General features: G+C 38.5%; 1 protein-coding gene across 5 annotated transcripts in view; it reads left to right on the top strand.

The window, feature by feature from the left end:
• The window catches only part of ANKRD44 (ankyrin repeat domain 44), a 292,499-nt gene that overhangs the window by 186,458 nt on the left and 92,247 nt on the right, over nt 1-13,794 (top strand). For all 5 annotated transcript variants that reach the window (XM_045847583.1, XM_045847579.1, XM_045847582.1 and 2 more), the window contains exons 10-11: nt 3,957-4,071; nt 13,504-13,586. In XM_045847583.1, coding sequence (XP_045703539.1) covers nt 3,957-4,071; nt 13,504-13,586 — 198 coding nt within the window. The remainder of the gene's footprint in view (nt 1-3,956; nt 4,072-13,503; nt 13,587-13,794) is intronic.

Here is a 13,794-nt window from a genome sequence, read left to right as displayed (position 1 = left end):
TTCCAGAATTATTCAGCTTTGGTTAGACAGTCACTAACAACAACAACAACAACGAAAAACACCTCTTAGATTTTTTACTCAGTTAATGAAGACGGCCTCTGCTGTTCAAGCACATTGCTGTCTGCAGCAGGGCGGGCACAGCCAGAGAGGGAAGGAACTGCACAGAAACACTGCGTGGTACCAGGAGGCATTCAGTCCCACCTTACACGAGGCAGCTGCGCAGATGCTGTTCAGTAGGTTCCAAAAGTTCAAAGATGAAGTTTTCTTCCAGAAGCTCTAAAAAGAAGTAGAGTTTGAAAAGGAAGAGTCAAGTGATTGGTTAGGGTGATTCATTGTCAGAATTTTGACGTTTTGGCTCACAGTTCCGAGGCAACTTAGGGAGATGAGCATTCTTGCTCGTGTAATGGGAAACTAATTTCAGGTGACTGCCTAGACAGTGTTGCATAAATTATGCCTCTGACATACTCTGCATACTTCTAAACTGACGAATATTTATTTTCCTCACTAATGATCAATGACAGATTACCAGTATTTAACTTGAAACCATTAAATGAATAGTAAAGGTATTTAATTTGCATTCCAAGAAAATCTTAAAGGTTTTGAGGTAAAAATGGAAAGGTTTGGGTAACTGTAAAATGGAAATCCATTCATCTAGAAGTCCTATTTCAATATAAAATATTTCTGAATAACAAATACACATTTTGTCTTTTGCTTTTCCAGTAAATTATGATGTAATGTATTTTACATGACAATAAAAGCATATGTAGAAGTTATTTATACATTTTTTCAGTTTTAAATTGACTTTTTAAATGATAGTACAACAAGAAGAAACCTTACCAACCCAGCCTCTCTTTTCCACCCTTTTCAATATTTTTCATTCTTTACCCAGTTTTTGGCATCTTTGAGGCTGGCAAACATGGCAGCCCTAATGTTTGTTAAGAAAGGACCTGGAGTGATTTAGTGTGCGTTCAGGGCAAAAGCTTTTCTGAAGTCCAGGGGTCTACCTTTCATTCTCTCTGGAGCAGCTCCATGGGTGGACCTTTCAGCCTACTGTGGGCATAGTGGACAGGTTCATGTACCCAGGATTGCTGTGAGGTATCCATGGAAACCAGGTGACTGCCTGTCCTCATACCCATTAGTAGCCACCCCCCATTCCACCTCCTCCTTGATTCCTCCTTATTTATTGATTTCGGGAGCTCTTAAAATATTTTGGAGATTACCCATTTATCAGTAATACATGTTGCAAATATTTTCACAAGTCAATTTCTTTAAGCCATGGCGTGCTTAAAGCCTTTCTAACTACAATTTAACATCTAAGTACAGAAAAAAACTGATACATTACAAAAATAATTTTTTAGGGTAAAGCACCAAATACAAATGAAAATCCACAGGTAACGTATTTGCAACTGATAAATGAGTAGTCTCTCAAATATTTTAAGAGCCCTTGAAAATCAAGAAATAAAAGAACCCCCTAACATACACGTACCCACCCACACAGAGAAAAATGAGCAAAATGAGCAAAAGTCAATGACAAGTAGTTGATAGAGAAAGATAAACAAATGGTTCCTCAATAGATGAAAAGATGCTTACCCTTCTTGATGAGAGAAATTCAAAGGGAAACCCCACTGAGATACCAGTTCTCAGTCATCACATGGCAGGTACTCGTAAGCTTGACAAGGCTGTGGGGCAAAGGCCCACCAGGCATTGCCGCTGCCTATAGTTGCAGAATTGCATAGAGCCTAAAGAGGAAAATTTGGCAAAATATAATAAAACTACATATTTTTTACTTTTTGACCTAGAAATCCCCTTTCTAGGGATTTACCCTGAAGATGCACCCAACAAATATGAAGCAATATATGCATGAGGTCATTCACTACAGCATTCTTAATAATAGCAAAAGTAGTATTTGCAACCTGAATGCTCATCCATCTGATACTGGTGCGCTGAACTAGTACATCCAGGAAATGGAAACAATAAAACTGCAAAAACAAGGAAGATCTCCAAGAAGTAATCCCTAGAAGTGAATTTGAGAATATATTGTTAAGTGGAAAGAAAAAGAGCAAGGTGTAAAAGAGCCTATATGTTTATTTTTGCAGAGAAACACGGGAAGTATAAACTAAAACTAATGAAGATGATTGCCACAGGGTGTGATGATAATGACATGGAAAGGATAGAAATGAGAGTGGAGCTTTTCAAAAATCAAATTTTGACTTTTGAAACATATAAATGTTTTACATATTAATACAATAAAATTAAGTGAAAGCCCAGAAAAAAATTGAAAACAAACAGGATCAAGTGAACCTAACTATGTGTCTAGTTGGTAATATAAGCATTCAGAATAAAGACTTCAGGTAACTTTTGAACAGACTACTCCCTGTAAATGCTAAAATTATTGCAGGAAAATTTGTTGGGAAATAAGATTTAAACAGTCCCCAAATATCACTACACAAATTGCTTTTTAATTACAAAGGAACAAAGACATTTTTTGCAATGGAGAATGCTGGCAGGAATCATCTTAACCAAGTTATTAAACCTCTCTTTTATTGTCATAAGATATTCATAGCATAAAATTTACCATTTAAACTATTTTTATAACTTTTTAAAAAGATTTTATTTATTTATTTTTAGAGAGGGAAGGGAGGGAGAAAGAGAGAGAGAGAGAAACAATGTGCGGTTGCTGGGAGCCGTGGCCTGCAACCCAGGCATGTGCCCTGACTGGGAATCGAACCTGCGACACTTTGGTTCACAACCCGAGCTCAATCCACTGAGCTACGCCAGCCAGGGCTTTAAACTATTTTAAAGTGTATGGTTCAGGCACTAAGTACATTCACATTGTTGGGTACTCATCCATTTTTAGAACTTTCTCATATTCACGAACTCTGTAGCCATTACAAGTTACCGAAATGTACCTCACCCAGTAATGGGAGAACTTGACCTTATGTGTCTGCTGAGGAGATGAAGTGGGAAGTGCACATCAGCTCTGGGGTAGGCCTGCCAAAATGTTCAGCCTGAATATAGTAATAAGGAAATAATCAGGCAATTCCAGAATGCAGAATATTCTGCAGGACTCAAAAATACCAACAACATGAGAGACTAAAAATAAATAAAGGGCAAGAAGATATAGTTTAAAAGAAAAAGACATGGAAACCAAAAGCTATCAGAATTTCTGATAGCACATTTTTTGTACAATTGGAGAACTGCAATATTCATTGCATATTACATAAAATTGTATCAATGTTAAATTTTTGGGCATAATGATGGAATTATGGTAATGTAGGAATGTGCTTTTGTTCTTAGGGGTGAAATATATGTCTAACTTATTTTTAAGTGGTTTCTCAAATACATGAATAAGTAGACTACTTATATTTACATAAGTATAAAAAGATGAAGGAAAGGAATGTAATAAAATTAAAAGTAGGGGAAAAGGCAAAATAAAATAAAATACAGTGAAAATAAGTATAGATATTTTCAGTTCATTGTTTATGCTTTTACTCATTTTACTCATCATATTTTAAATTAGGCAATTAAACTACATAAAATACTTTCCTGAACTCTCCATTCCTTTTGGCTGTTATGCATTAGTATAAGGTTTACATGGGTCTTTAATTCAGCAGGTAAAATTAAAATTGAGTGTGTTCAGAATTATATTTAATGTAATTTGATTACATTGTTTCTTTAGAGCAGGAATCTAATTGTATGGTTTTAGATCCTTCAATAAGACAATATGGAGAAATTTTTCAAAACATTTCTAATAGACTTCCCTCTGTGCAGATTTAACAATAATATTCCTACTTCAGATGGTGACTTGTCCCCTTGAAAAGCATTCTTAACCTTCAAAGGAGAGATGCACATGGAGTAGAAATCCACATTTGATCAACATGAATGACTAGCATAGAATGTAGTATCTGAATCAGCCTGAATCCTTATGTTATCCTGTATTTAAAAATCTCTTCCAGGAGGTGAAATTGACTGTGTGGATAAGGATGGCAACACTCCCCTCCACGTGGCTGCCAGATACGGTCATGAGCTTTTGATTAACACCCTAATAACCAGCGGAGCTGACACAGCCAAGTAGGTTACTGCAAAAATACGGTGGAATAATTGCCACATGTGGGAATATTGCCAAAGGGATTCTGCCATGCAGGAGATAGGTCCCATTTATCCAGGTTATAGTAGATCTGTACTATTATGCTAAAGACAAATTAATTTTGAACTAAATTCAGTGACTTTTAATGACAGATGCAAGGAAGAATCAAATTTATTTTTCAGCCCCATCAAAAAGGGGCCTATTCCACTGGTTTTAATTAAGGAGACTTGACCTTTACTCCTAACTCTGCTTTGTAATATTCTTCTGCTCTTTCCCATGTTCAATGGCAGTTAAGCAGGAAAAATAAAACAGAAGTGGGCAAATTCAGAATTCATTCATGGAAGGGGGACCTAGCCTCCTTTTATATTTCAATTCACCATGAGTGTGTAAAGCCTCTGTCCTAGTCTGTCACAATGCTGGGTGCTATGGAAAATTTCAGAAGTTACCTGGTTGGTACCTTCAAGGAGGTCATAATTGTGTTAGAGGCCCAAGGCCTAACTAAGACAAAGAACCATGCAAGATAGTATATAATAAAGTTCTAAATGAAACAGGACTTAAGTGGCAAAATGTTTGGTGTAGACAGCATGCCATAGACTGTGGACAGAAAGGGAGAGCTCCAAGGTGGCCAAAGTTTTCAGAGAAGCCTTCAAGGCGAAGGTGGGTTTTGAAGGCTTTGGAGAAGGAGAACAATTCAAGTAGAGCAGAGGGTGGCAGACACCCCTACAGGGTGGAAAGCAGGAACAAAAGATGAAGAGATTAAAATTCTTGGATGTGTTTGGCCTGATGGAGTGTGTGTGATGATGACATGCTCTGCCAAGAGGCAGTATCATGTCATGCGTTGGGGTCCATGCTCTCACGGTTCCAAGCTAAGCTACTTGGCTTGTGAGCTGTGTGACCTTGAGCCCATTGTTCAATCTCTCTGTGCTTTGGTTTCCTCATTTGAAAGTATTTAATAATAATAGTACTTGCCCATTGGTTTGTTATGAGGATTGAAGGACTTAATTACTAGTAAAGCTCTCTGCAATAGGTTAAGGTCTGTATGAATTAAGTAAATACATCTGCTGAGGTTATTAACAAGATAATTCATGTTAAAAGCTCTTTGAACATTGCCTAGAACAAAATATCAATAAATGTTCATTATTATTTTATTATTTAATACATAGTGGAACTAAATTAAAGAGAGCATTAGATTCCTGAATGAAGAATTTAGCCTTGAAGGAGTTCTGGCCAAGATGAAGGTGTAGGTAGATAGGCTGTGCCTCCTTGCACAACCAAAAGAAGGAACCAACCAATTTAAAAACAAAAGAACCTAGAACGGCCGGAAAATCGAACTATATGGAAATCTAACAACCAAGGAATTAAAGAAGAAACATTCATCCAGACTGGTAGGAGGGGCAGACATGGGCAGCTAGGGAAGAGAGTATGTTCAGCAAGGTGGTAGCTGGGTAAACAGGGGGGAACATCTGGGGAATGAGATAGACCGTGCCAGTCAAGGTTCCAGTGCAGGGGAAAATAAAGCCTCAGAATCTCTGGCTGTAAAAACCTGTGAGAGTTGTGATGGCATGAGAAATTGCCAGTCTCTTCAAAGCGGGGCAAGAGCCAAGCAAGCAGCATTGTTCCCTCTCTGACCTCTCCCACACATACAGTGCCACAACATAGCAAAGTTGGTTGCCCTGCCCTGGTGAACCTAAAGCTCTGCCCCTTACAATGGTGCACTGAAGCAAAGAAATATGGCCCAAATGAAAGAACAGATCAAAACCCCAGAAAGAGAACTAAGTGACAAGGAGACAGCCAACCTTTAGGTGCAGAGTTCAAAACACTGGTAATCAGGATGTTCACAGAAATTATTGAGTATGGTCACAAAATGAAGGAACAAATGAAGGCTACCCAAAGTAAAATAAAGGAAAATATACAGGGAACCAACAGTGAAGGGAAGGAAACCAGGACTCAAATCACCAATTTGGAACAAAAGGAAGAAATAAACATTCAACCAGAGCAGAATGAAGAAACAAGAATTTAAAAAAATGAGTACAGGCTTAGGAACCTCTGGGACAACTTTAAATATTCCAACATCTGAATCATAGGGCTGCCAGAAGGAGAAGAGGAAGAGCAAGAAATTGAAAACTTATGTGAACAAATAATGAAGGAAAACTTCCCCAATCTTGGGAAGAAAATAGACATACAAGTCCAGGAAGCTCAGAGAGTCCCAAACAAATTGGACCAAAGAGGAACAAACCAAGTCACATTATAATTAAATTGCCAAAGATGAAAGATAAGGAGAAAATCTTAAAAGCAGTGAGAGTTGAAAAAAGAGAGAAAAGAGAGTTGCCTACAAAGGAGTTCCCATAAGACTATTGGCTGATTTCTCAAAAGAAACCTTACAGGCAAGAAGGGGGTGGAAAGATGTATTTGAAGTCATGAAAGGCAAGGACATACACCCAAGATTTCTCTATCCAGCAAAGCTATCATTTAGAATGGAAGGGCAGACAAAGTGCTTCCCAGATAGGGTAAATTGAAAGGAGTTTATCATCACTAAGCCCTTATTATATGAAATGTTAAAGGGGCTTATCTTAGAAAAAGAAGATAAAAAATATGAACAGTACAATGACAACAAACTCACAACTATCAACAACTGAACCTAAAAACACAAAAACAAAAGTGAAATAAGTGAACAACTAGAACAGGAACAAAATCACAGAAATGGAGATCACATGGAGGGAGATGGGGGGGAGGTAAAGGGAATAAGAAGCATAAATGGTAGGTACAAAATAGACAGGGGGAGGCTAAGAGTAGTATAGGAAATGGAGAAACCAAAGAACTTATATTTTACAACCCATGGACATGAACTAAGAGGGGAGGATGCTGGCAGGAATGAGGATACCAGGAGGAGGGGGAAAAGGGGAGATAAAAGAATGGGACAACTGTAATAGCATAATCAATAAAATATACTTAAAAAAATTTAGCCTTGGTCACAGAAACTATGAGTAACAATAACTGAATTATCCAGTGAAGAACAATATGAGGGCAGTGTATTATTAGGAATTTTATTTTATTTGACAATTTTGTGCAACGCAATTGAAAATGAGCCAAAATGTAAAGGGTCCTGGGAGGTATAAGTTTCAAGGACTTTCTGGGCTCCTAGGATGGTGGTGGAGGGAAAAATCAAGAGCAAAATGACTGCAATTTTGTGAGGTTTGTTATGACAGAGGTTTGGACCAGGCTGTGGGAACTGTGACTCTCTGGATTCTGCAAAGGACGGGACATTTCAGCAAAAGGAAGGACAGGAGTTTGCCAGGTGGATAGAATTGTGTAAGGTAAAAAGATAGAGGGGGAAGCAAGAAAGGATGTTTTAGAAAGGTGTTCCAGAAAGTATTCAAAAGCACCAACATGTGAATGTGTGGAAGGCAGCTTCCCAAGGCTGGATTATCAGGTATGTGTCGGGGGGAGGGGGAGTGGAAAGAAATGAGGGGGAAGGCAGGAAGAGCCACATCTTGAAAGATCTATGGGGAAAATATCAAAACGAGGGGGAGGAGAGTTGGAGATTAACTTTATTGAAGATACCTCTCCTCCCCGAAAATCACTGTTCTCCGGGCTCCTTTTAGATCTAGGTAGGGTAGCTTATTAGTGGGGAGAAAAGCAGCCCTTTCCTCCTGTAAATAAGTAAACAGATATATAACACTTATGAAAATAACCCATTTCTATTCATACCCAATATGACCAAGTGTTTTAAAAGATCTGTATATGGCAAGTTTTATGGTCATTATTACTTTCTTATGAATTTATTTGAATTTTATTCTCAGGCCTTGATCGAATGTCATTTGTTACTCTTTTTGTTTCTCTGAGCTCCAAGTCAGAGCACTTTCTGTAGCTTGACTCATGTAACTTTATGTGATGTCAAAGCCCTTTGGTTTTTCTTCTTCCACTTCTTTAGGTTGGAGGTGCTTATCTCTAGGGTTTTAATTTCTCTTCCACCTGCCCATTATGCTCGCACCTCTTTTTCCGCCTCACCAGCAGCAGAACTGTTGCAGGGATGCCGTAGCTATGCAGGTAGCTGTTCCGACATCCATCTGTTCACTAGATGGCCGTTGAAGGCCTGTTAAATGGCCCCCACTGTGTCGGGTTCTGGGGCTACAGAGGTCACTACCCTCTTGGAGGTAAGAATTTAACAAGCAGTTACAAGCATGTGCGCTAAATGTGATGCCGGGACAATGGCCGGGTGCCACTGGGACATTCAGGGGAGCGTGTCTGGGACACAGCAGGGCCAGGGAGGGCTTCCGGGAGGAGCAGGAGTCCAGGGAGATGGCAGAGTGAGTAGAAGTTAGTTAGGTCATGGTCTTGAGAGTCTTGCAGACCCAATTATGGACTTAAATTATTTTCATTATAATGTTACTTGAATATGTATAAACTAAGACCAGATAGAAACTCCTTAGGCTTTTGATTCTAATGTGTCAATAAATCCAAAAAATTACAACAATATTAATTTGAACTGCACAGATTGGCAATCAATGGAAGCAAACACTCACAAGTGCTTACCCATGCTAGACACCACTCTGAAGGGTGACATTTAACTCTCATGGGACCACCATGGGCTAAGGGCTATGACCCACCACTATGTTACAGTTGCAGGACATGTCACCTGCCCAAGATCACAGCACTTGTGAGGGGTGGACATGGGACTCCATCCTTGGCAGTCTGGATCTGGTGCCTCAGCTCCTAAACACAATGCCTGTTGTCTCTCCAAGTAATGAATGATGTGATAGTCCATGTTTTACCAAAATTACATTGCCATTTGAATGGTATGACGGTCCTGGTGGCTGTGGTGGCTGCTCCTCAGGGTTTAGTACACGCTGCAGGAGTGGAGGTTGTGTAGCGGCTTAAAATGGTGGGACAGTGGACTTGTCACACAGCACAAGTGATTGCCAAACTGTGGAAGGCTCACTGTACTGCATTATCACTGGCCTGCCCTAGGTTCAGACACCATTTGTCCACTGAGTCCACCTTCATTTTTTTCTTACCGCCCCCTGCCATCTAAAGTGGTACTCCACCACACCACGGGACCCTAGAGACAAACATGGGCCCTGGGTGTGCAGAGGTGTATAGTGATAAGGTGGTGTTCAGATGAAACCAAATACGCTTTTGTGCTCATTGGTTTAGATTATCATCAAAAGGAAAAAGTTTAAAAATTGTCAGAGAGAATTCTTGAAAGCCCAAAGATATTTTCAGTGACTGCAAGCCCCTCCCTCCTCTGAGATGCATGGATTGGTTTGAGAAGGGCTACAAGAAGCAGGGGAGAAAGAGGAGAGAGTTTCAGGTGGAGGGACCTGCATGTACAACAGCCAGGGGCAGGACATGGCCTCCAGGAAGAATGGACCCAAGTTCACTACAATTCCAGAACACCCACGATTTAAGCAGCAGCCAGATCCAGAAGGGGACTTGTAAGCCACATTCGTGTTTGGGTTTTGTTCAACAGGAATCCCTGAAAATGCCTGTAGGTTGCAGACAGCAAGGACTGTTGTCACTGTTGTCAGTTATACCCAAATGCTATAACTTAGGAGCACATGATAAATGTTTAAGTGACATAAATAAAATTAATACGAAACTGATTTTTTGATTTGGGTTGATCATTAGAGTTAAGAATCATAAAATCATTGGATGATCAAAAATCATCCAATGGTTTTGTCTCCTCCACTCCGTGGGCCAAACTAAGCCAACTCCCCCTAGCAGAGTTGTGAGATAAGTGCAATAAAGGGGTTTGAAATGAAGAAAGAAAACAGAAATGCTGGCTGATCACATTCATTCTTAGCCTTTGAGGAATCACATACATGATTTTAAGGAAGTATGACCTACTTACAATGTCAGAACTCAGAGTGCTGATTATCCAACTAAGCTAATAGTAATTACGAGGGCAATGATGATGCTGACATGTATGGTAGAGGCCTGCCGACGGCCAGACCGTCTGTTTAGGGCTTTGTATGCATTATCTCAGTTAATCCTTGCCATTGCCTTATACGATTGACATTGCTATCTTTCTAGATGAGGGAACTGTTATGTCCTTGCTGAACATCAAATAGCAAGCAAGCAGCTAAACTAGAACTCAGACTTAAAGTTTCTGACCCCATCTCCTTAATCACAGTGTTCTTTACAATATGACCTAAAGGAAGGTTCCAGAAAAGACCATACATGGGAAGGGACAGACTGTGTCTCACTGATGCCAAGGCAACTGCTTAAAAGAACTGATATTCTAATGGTGCAAGAAGTTCTTTTCTCAAATCTGATAGCTGTCTACAAATTATTCTGGCCTCATTTATTCTTAGCTAACTGGAGACACCAGCTAACAGCTAAATTAGAAATAACTAATACAAATGTGTTCCATTAATTTTATGACTGGTCAGATAAATATAGCAATTTAACTGGAATTGGTCTCCTCTTTTCTGTAATTTATGCATTGTTAAGATTAGTGTTATCTGACATCTTTATTTCTTGATCTTCCTGTATGTGTACCCGATGATGTAAGAGTGATCCTTTTTATTTGATGTATAAGACAGTGACTTATAAGACTTATATTCCTGCTAAAGGTTTTATGATCTTTCCTTTAGAAGCAGTCTTATTTTATAATAATAAAGGACTGATTTTATTTTGAAATTCAGAATCATCTCTGAAGTGATTCAGAGATTCTGAACTCTACTTTTATGTTTTTTTCCAATTTTGACCTGATACTTAGTTTTTCTGTTTGAATAATAGCAGCATATTCAAGTTCAAAGGCTAATTGGACTTGAGTCTAAATTAATATGTTTTCAAAACTGAGGTAGTGACTTCTTATTAACTATGGAATAAAAATATATGTCAGAATTTGTGCTAGACCTTATAGTTCTTCCTCCCTTATCATCTCAGGTTTATAAGTAACAGCAAGAAAAAGACATAATTAGCTAATGCACAGTGTGATGAGTTATCTAAATACAGTGGTGTTAAGTGGTAAGCTTGATTAGAAGTATTGAGAATGAAGATTATGGGATATGTTAAATACTGCTGCTATCATATTATCACTTGTACTTTTTATGTTTTCCTAATTGGTTTCTTACAGAATTTGATGGTAATTTCTCTAATTCATTTGCTTATGTTATTTTATATCAATATATATTTTTATATACCTATATATATCTTTATCTTATAGTATATATCTTATATAGGATATATCTTATATGTTATATACTGTGCATACTTATATAGATGTGTATAATGTAGACTTATATGTGTGTATATATATATAATATAAAATTTTATGTATTTATATTTTAATATTTTATATATATATATAAAGAATAAGGAAGACTCACAGAAATCTTGAGCAATTCAGTCCTTGATTTCAGGCATGTTTTTTCAGGAACTTAAAAACATCCTAGAAAACATTCTATCCATTTTCCTCTTGCGAATGTCCAGAGATATTTAATCATGTATTTTTATTTCAATTGCCCAAAATAAAATGGTCAGCTAAAATCTCATTAGCTTAAAGTCCATTTAGTAAAAAGCTTTTAAAACATGTTATATATTCACAGAAATTACTATGTCTCACTGGCATCAAGAGGGAACAATATAAACAGCAGCACAAATAGAAACGCTTCCCCACCCCCCACCCCACAACACGTTCTTCCTTTTCATGAGCGTCAGGGTTGCCACTGATGCAATTGCTTTTCAGGATTTTTTTTTTTTTGTAAATGGTGAGAGAGGCAATTACAAGCAGTTCACTTGCACATGACACTGCCCGGAAGACGGGCAAATTGCATCTCCTGATGGATGCCGGCTGTTGTATACACTGGGTTGGAAATCACCATATAGGGAAAAGAAAATGAACAGAGGGAAGGCTGAACAAAAACGCCAATAAACAGAAAGAAGTTTTCATGAAGGAGAAAGGTAGTTACTTTCTGGCAGACTGAGATTTTGCAGAACACTGAACACCAAGAAATATATGTGAATCTGTATGTACTTTCACACATTCACAGACATCATAATAACTTAAAATAGCAAATAAAGTTCATATATCCAAAACTTATATGCAAATCATATGTGTTTTTTTAATGAAGTGTAGAATCTGAAAATGGGCCACTTTGTGCCAGAGAAGAAACTTAGGTAATTTATTCTGCAGGTGTAAATGGACATACTTGCATGTTCTATGCAGATAATTTACAAAATCTGAAATATATTATTTGAATGTAATGGGATGTTATGAGAAATGGTCACTAACCTTATAAATGCTTATAAGTACACAGGAATCTCCTCATGATGCTGTTTATTGTGAACTACATTTCAGCACACGGCTTTGGGTCCTTGTTTGAGGAGAGATGGGCAAGAGGAAGATTTAATGCTGGAGGCAAAGGGTGCTGTCGTTGGAGGGCTGCCTGTCCCTTAGGGACCATCCTGGGGTGATGGTGGGGGATCCATCTAAAAAGTGCTCTTCTAGGTTCTTTCTGTCATACTGTTAGGGAAACATCTGCTAGATTTATGAAATACGTGCCAGAGGATATTTGCTATCTCCAGCTGTGTTTGTGACTGATGTCCTGATGTGGGTTAATGTGCAATATAAAAGTTTGTCAGGGAGGTGAAGTTTGACCTGCAAAAGGTAAACTGTTGTTATTCTCATTTAAAATTTTATTTTCAGCCCTGGCTGGTGTAGCTCAGTGGATTGAACACTGCCGTTTGAACTAAAGGGTGGCTGGTTCCAGTCCCAGTCAGGGCACATACCTAGGTTGTGGGCCAGACCCCCCAGTAGGGGGTGCGTGAGATGCGATCACATGCTGATGTTTCTCTCCCTGTCTTTCTCCCACTCTTCCCCTCTGCCTAAAAACAAATAAAATCTTTAAAAAAATAAAAGTAAAATTTTATTTTCAATAAGACAGCTACTATTAACTTCTAGCAAAGTGCTTGATACATCATAGGTCAATAATAAATATTTGTTTATTCAAAGAATAAAGCAGGTTGCTTTTTAAAGTTGAGAGTTTGTCTTATCACTAGCACTTAGCATAGTATCTGATACTTAGAAAGTATTGAATAGATGAATGAATGAATGAATGAATGAATGAGACATCAAATTGCTAACCTGAAAGAAAGAAAAAAAGAAAAGGAAATTAATTTTAAGGTAAAGAGTCACATATGTTTGTGTGAAACATTTTCTTTAAAATATCTGCTTCTATTGTTATGGGCTTTTACTTCTGATTTAGGTCTGGGACTTGCTTATTTTAAGGTAGAAAATGATTGTATAATTATTTCTCAAGTGGAAGAATCACAAAATTATTTCAGCCGAGAGTCCCTAAGCGAGGTGTTGTGGGTTTACTTTTCACCAGAGGACTTCTGGGAAGGTAACTGTCCTTCTGCATGTATCTCGAGAGCTGTTGCCATGAACTGCTCTGTCTTTTCCTCCCCAGGTGCGGAATCCATAGCATGTTCCCCTTACACTTAGCTGCCCTAAATGCTCACTCTGACTGCTGCAGAAAGTTGTTATCATCGGGTAAGTAGCTCCATTATCACAGATGAGGCTCAATGTGTCCTGTAAGTGAGCCACGTGGCGTCAGGTGTCTGGTCAGAGTGAGTGGCTGTCTGTGCTTCATGTCATTCATTACCTGCTCTGGGGACAGTCTCTAGCAGTCCTTGATGGTGGACCTGCTGGAATGTCAGTATCCCTGCCCCTGAATGAGAGTCTTGTCTGCTTATCTAAA

This window comes from Phyllostomus hastatus, unplaced genomic scaffold, assembly GCF_019186645.2.
Source record: "Phyllostomus hastatus isolate PE091 unplaced genomic scaffold, TTU_PhHast_1.1 phas_contig_57, whole genome shotgun sequence".
NCBI lineage: Eukaryota > Metazoa > Chordata > Mammalia > Chiroptera > Phyllostomidae > Phyllostomus > Phyllostomus hastatus.
This window is presented reverse-complemented; position numbering and strand designations above follow the sequence as displayed.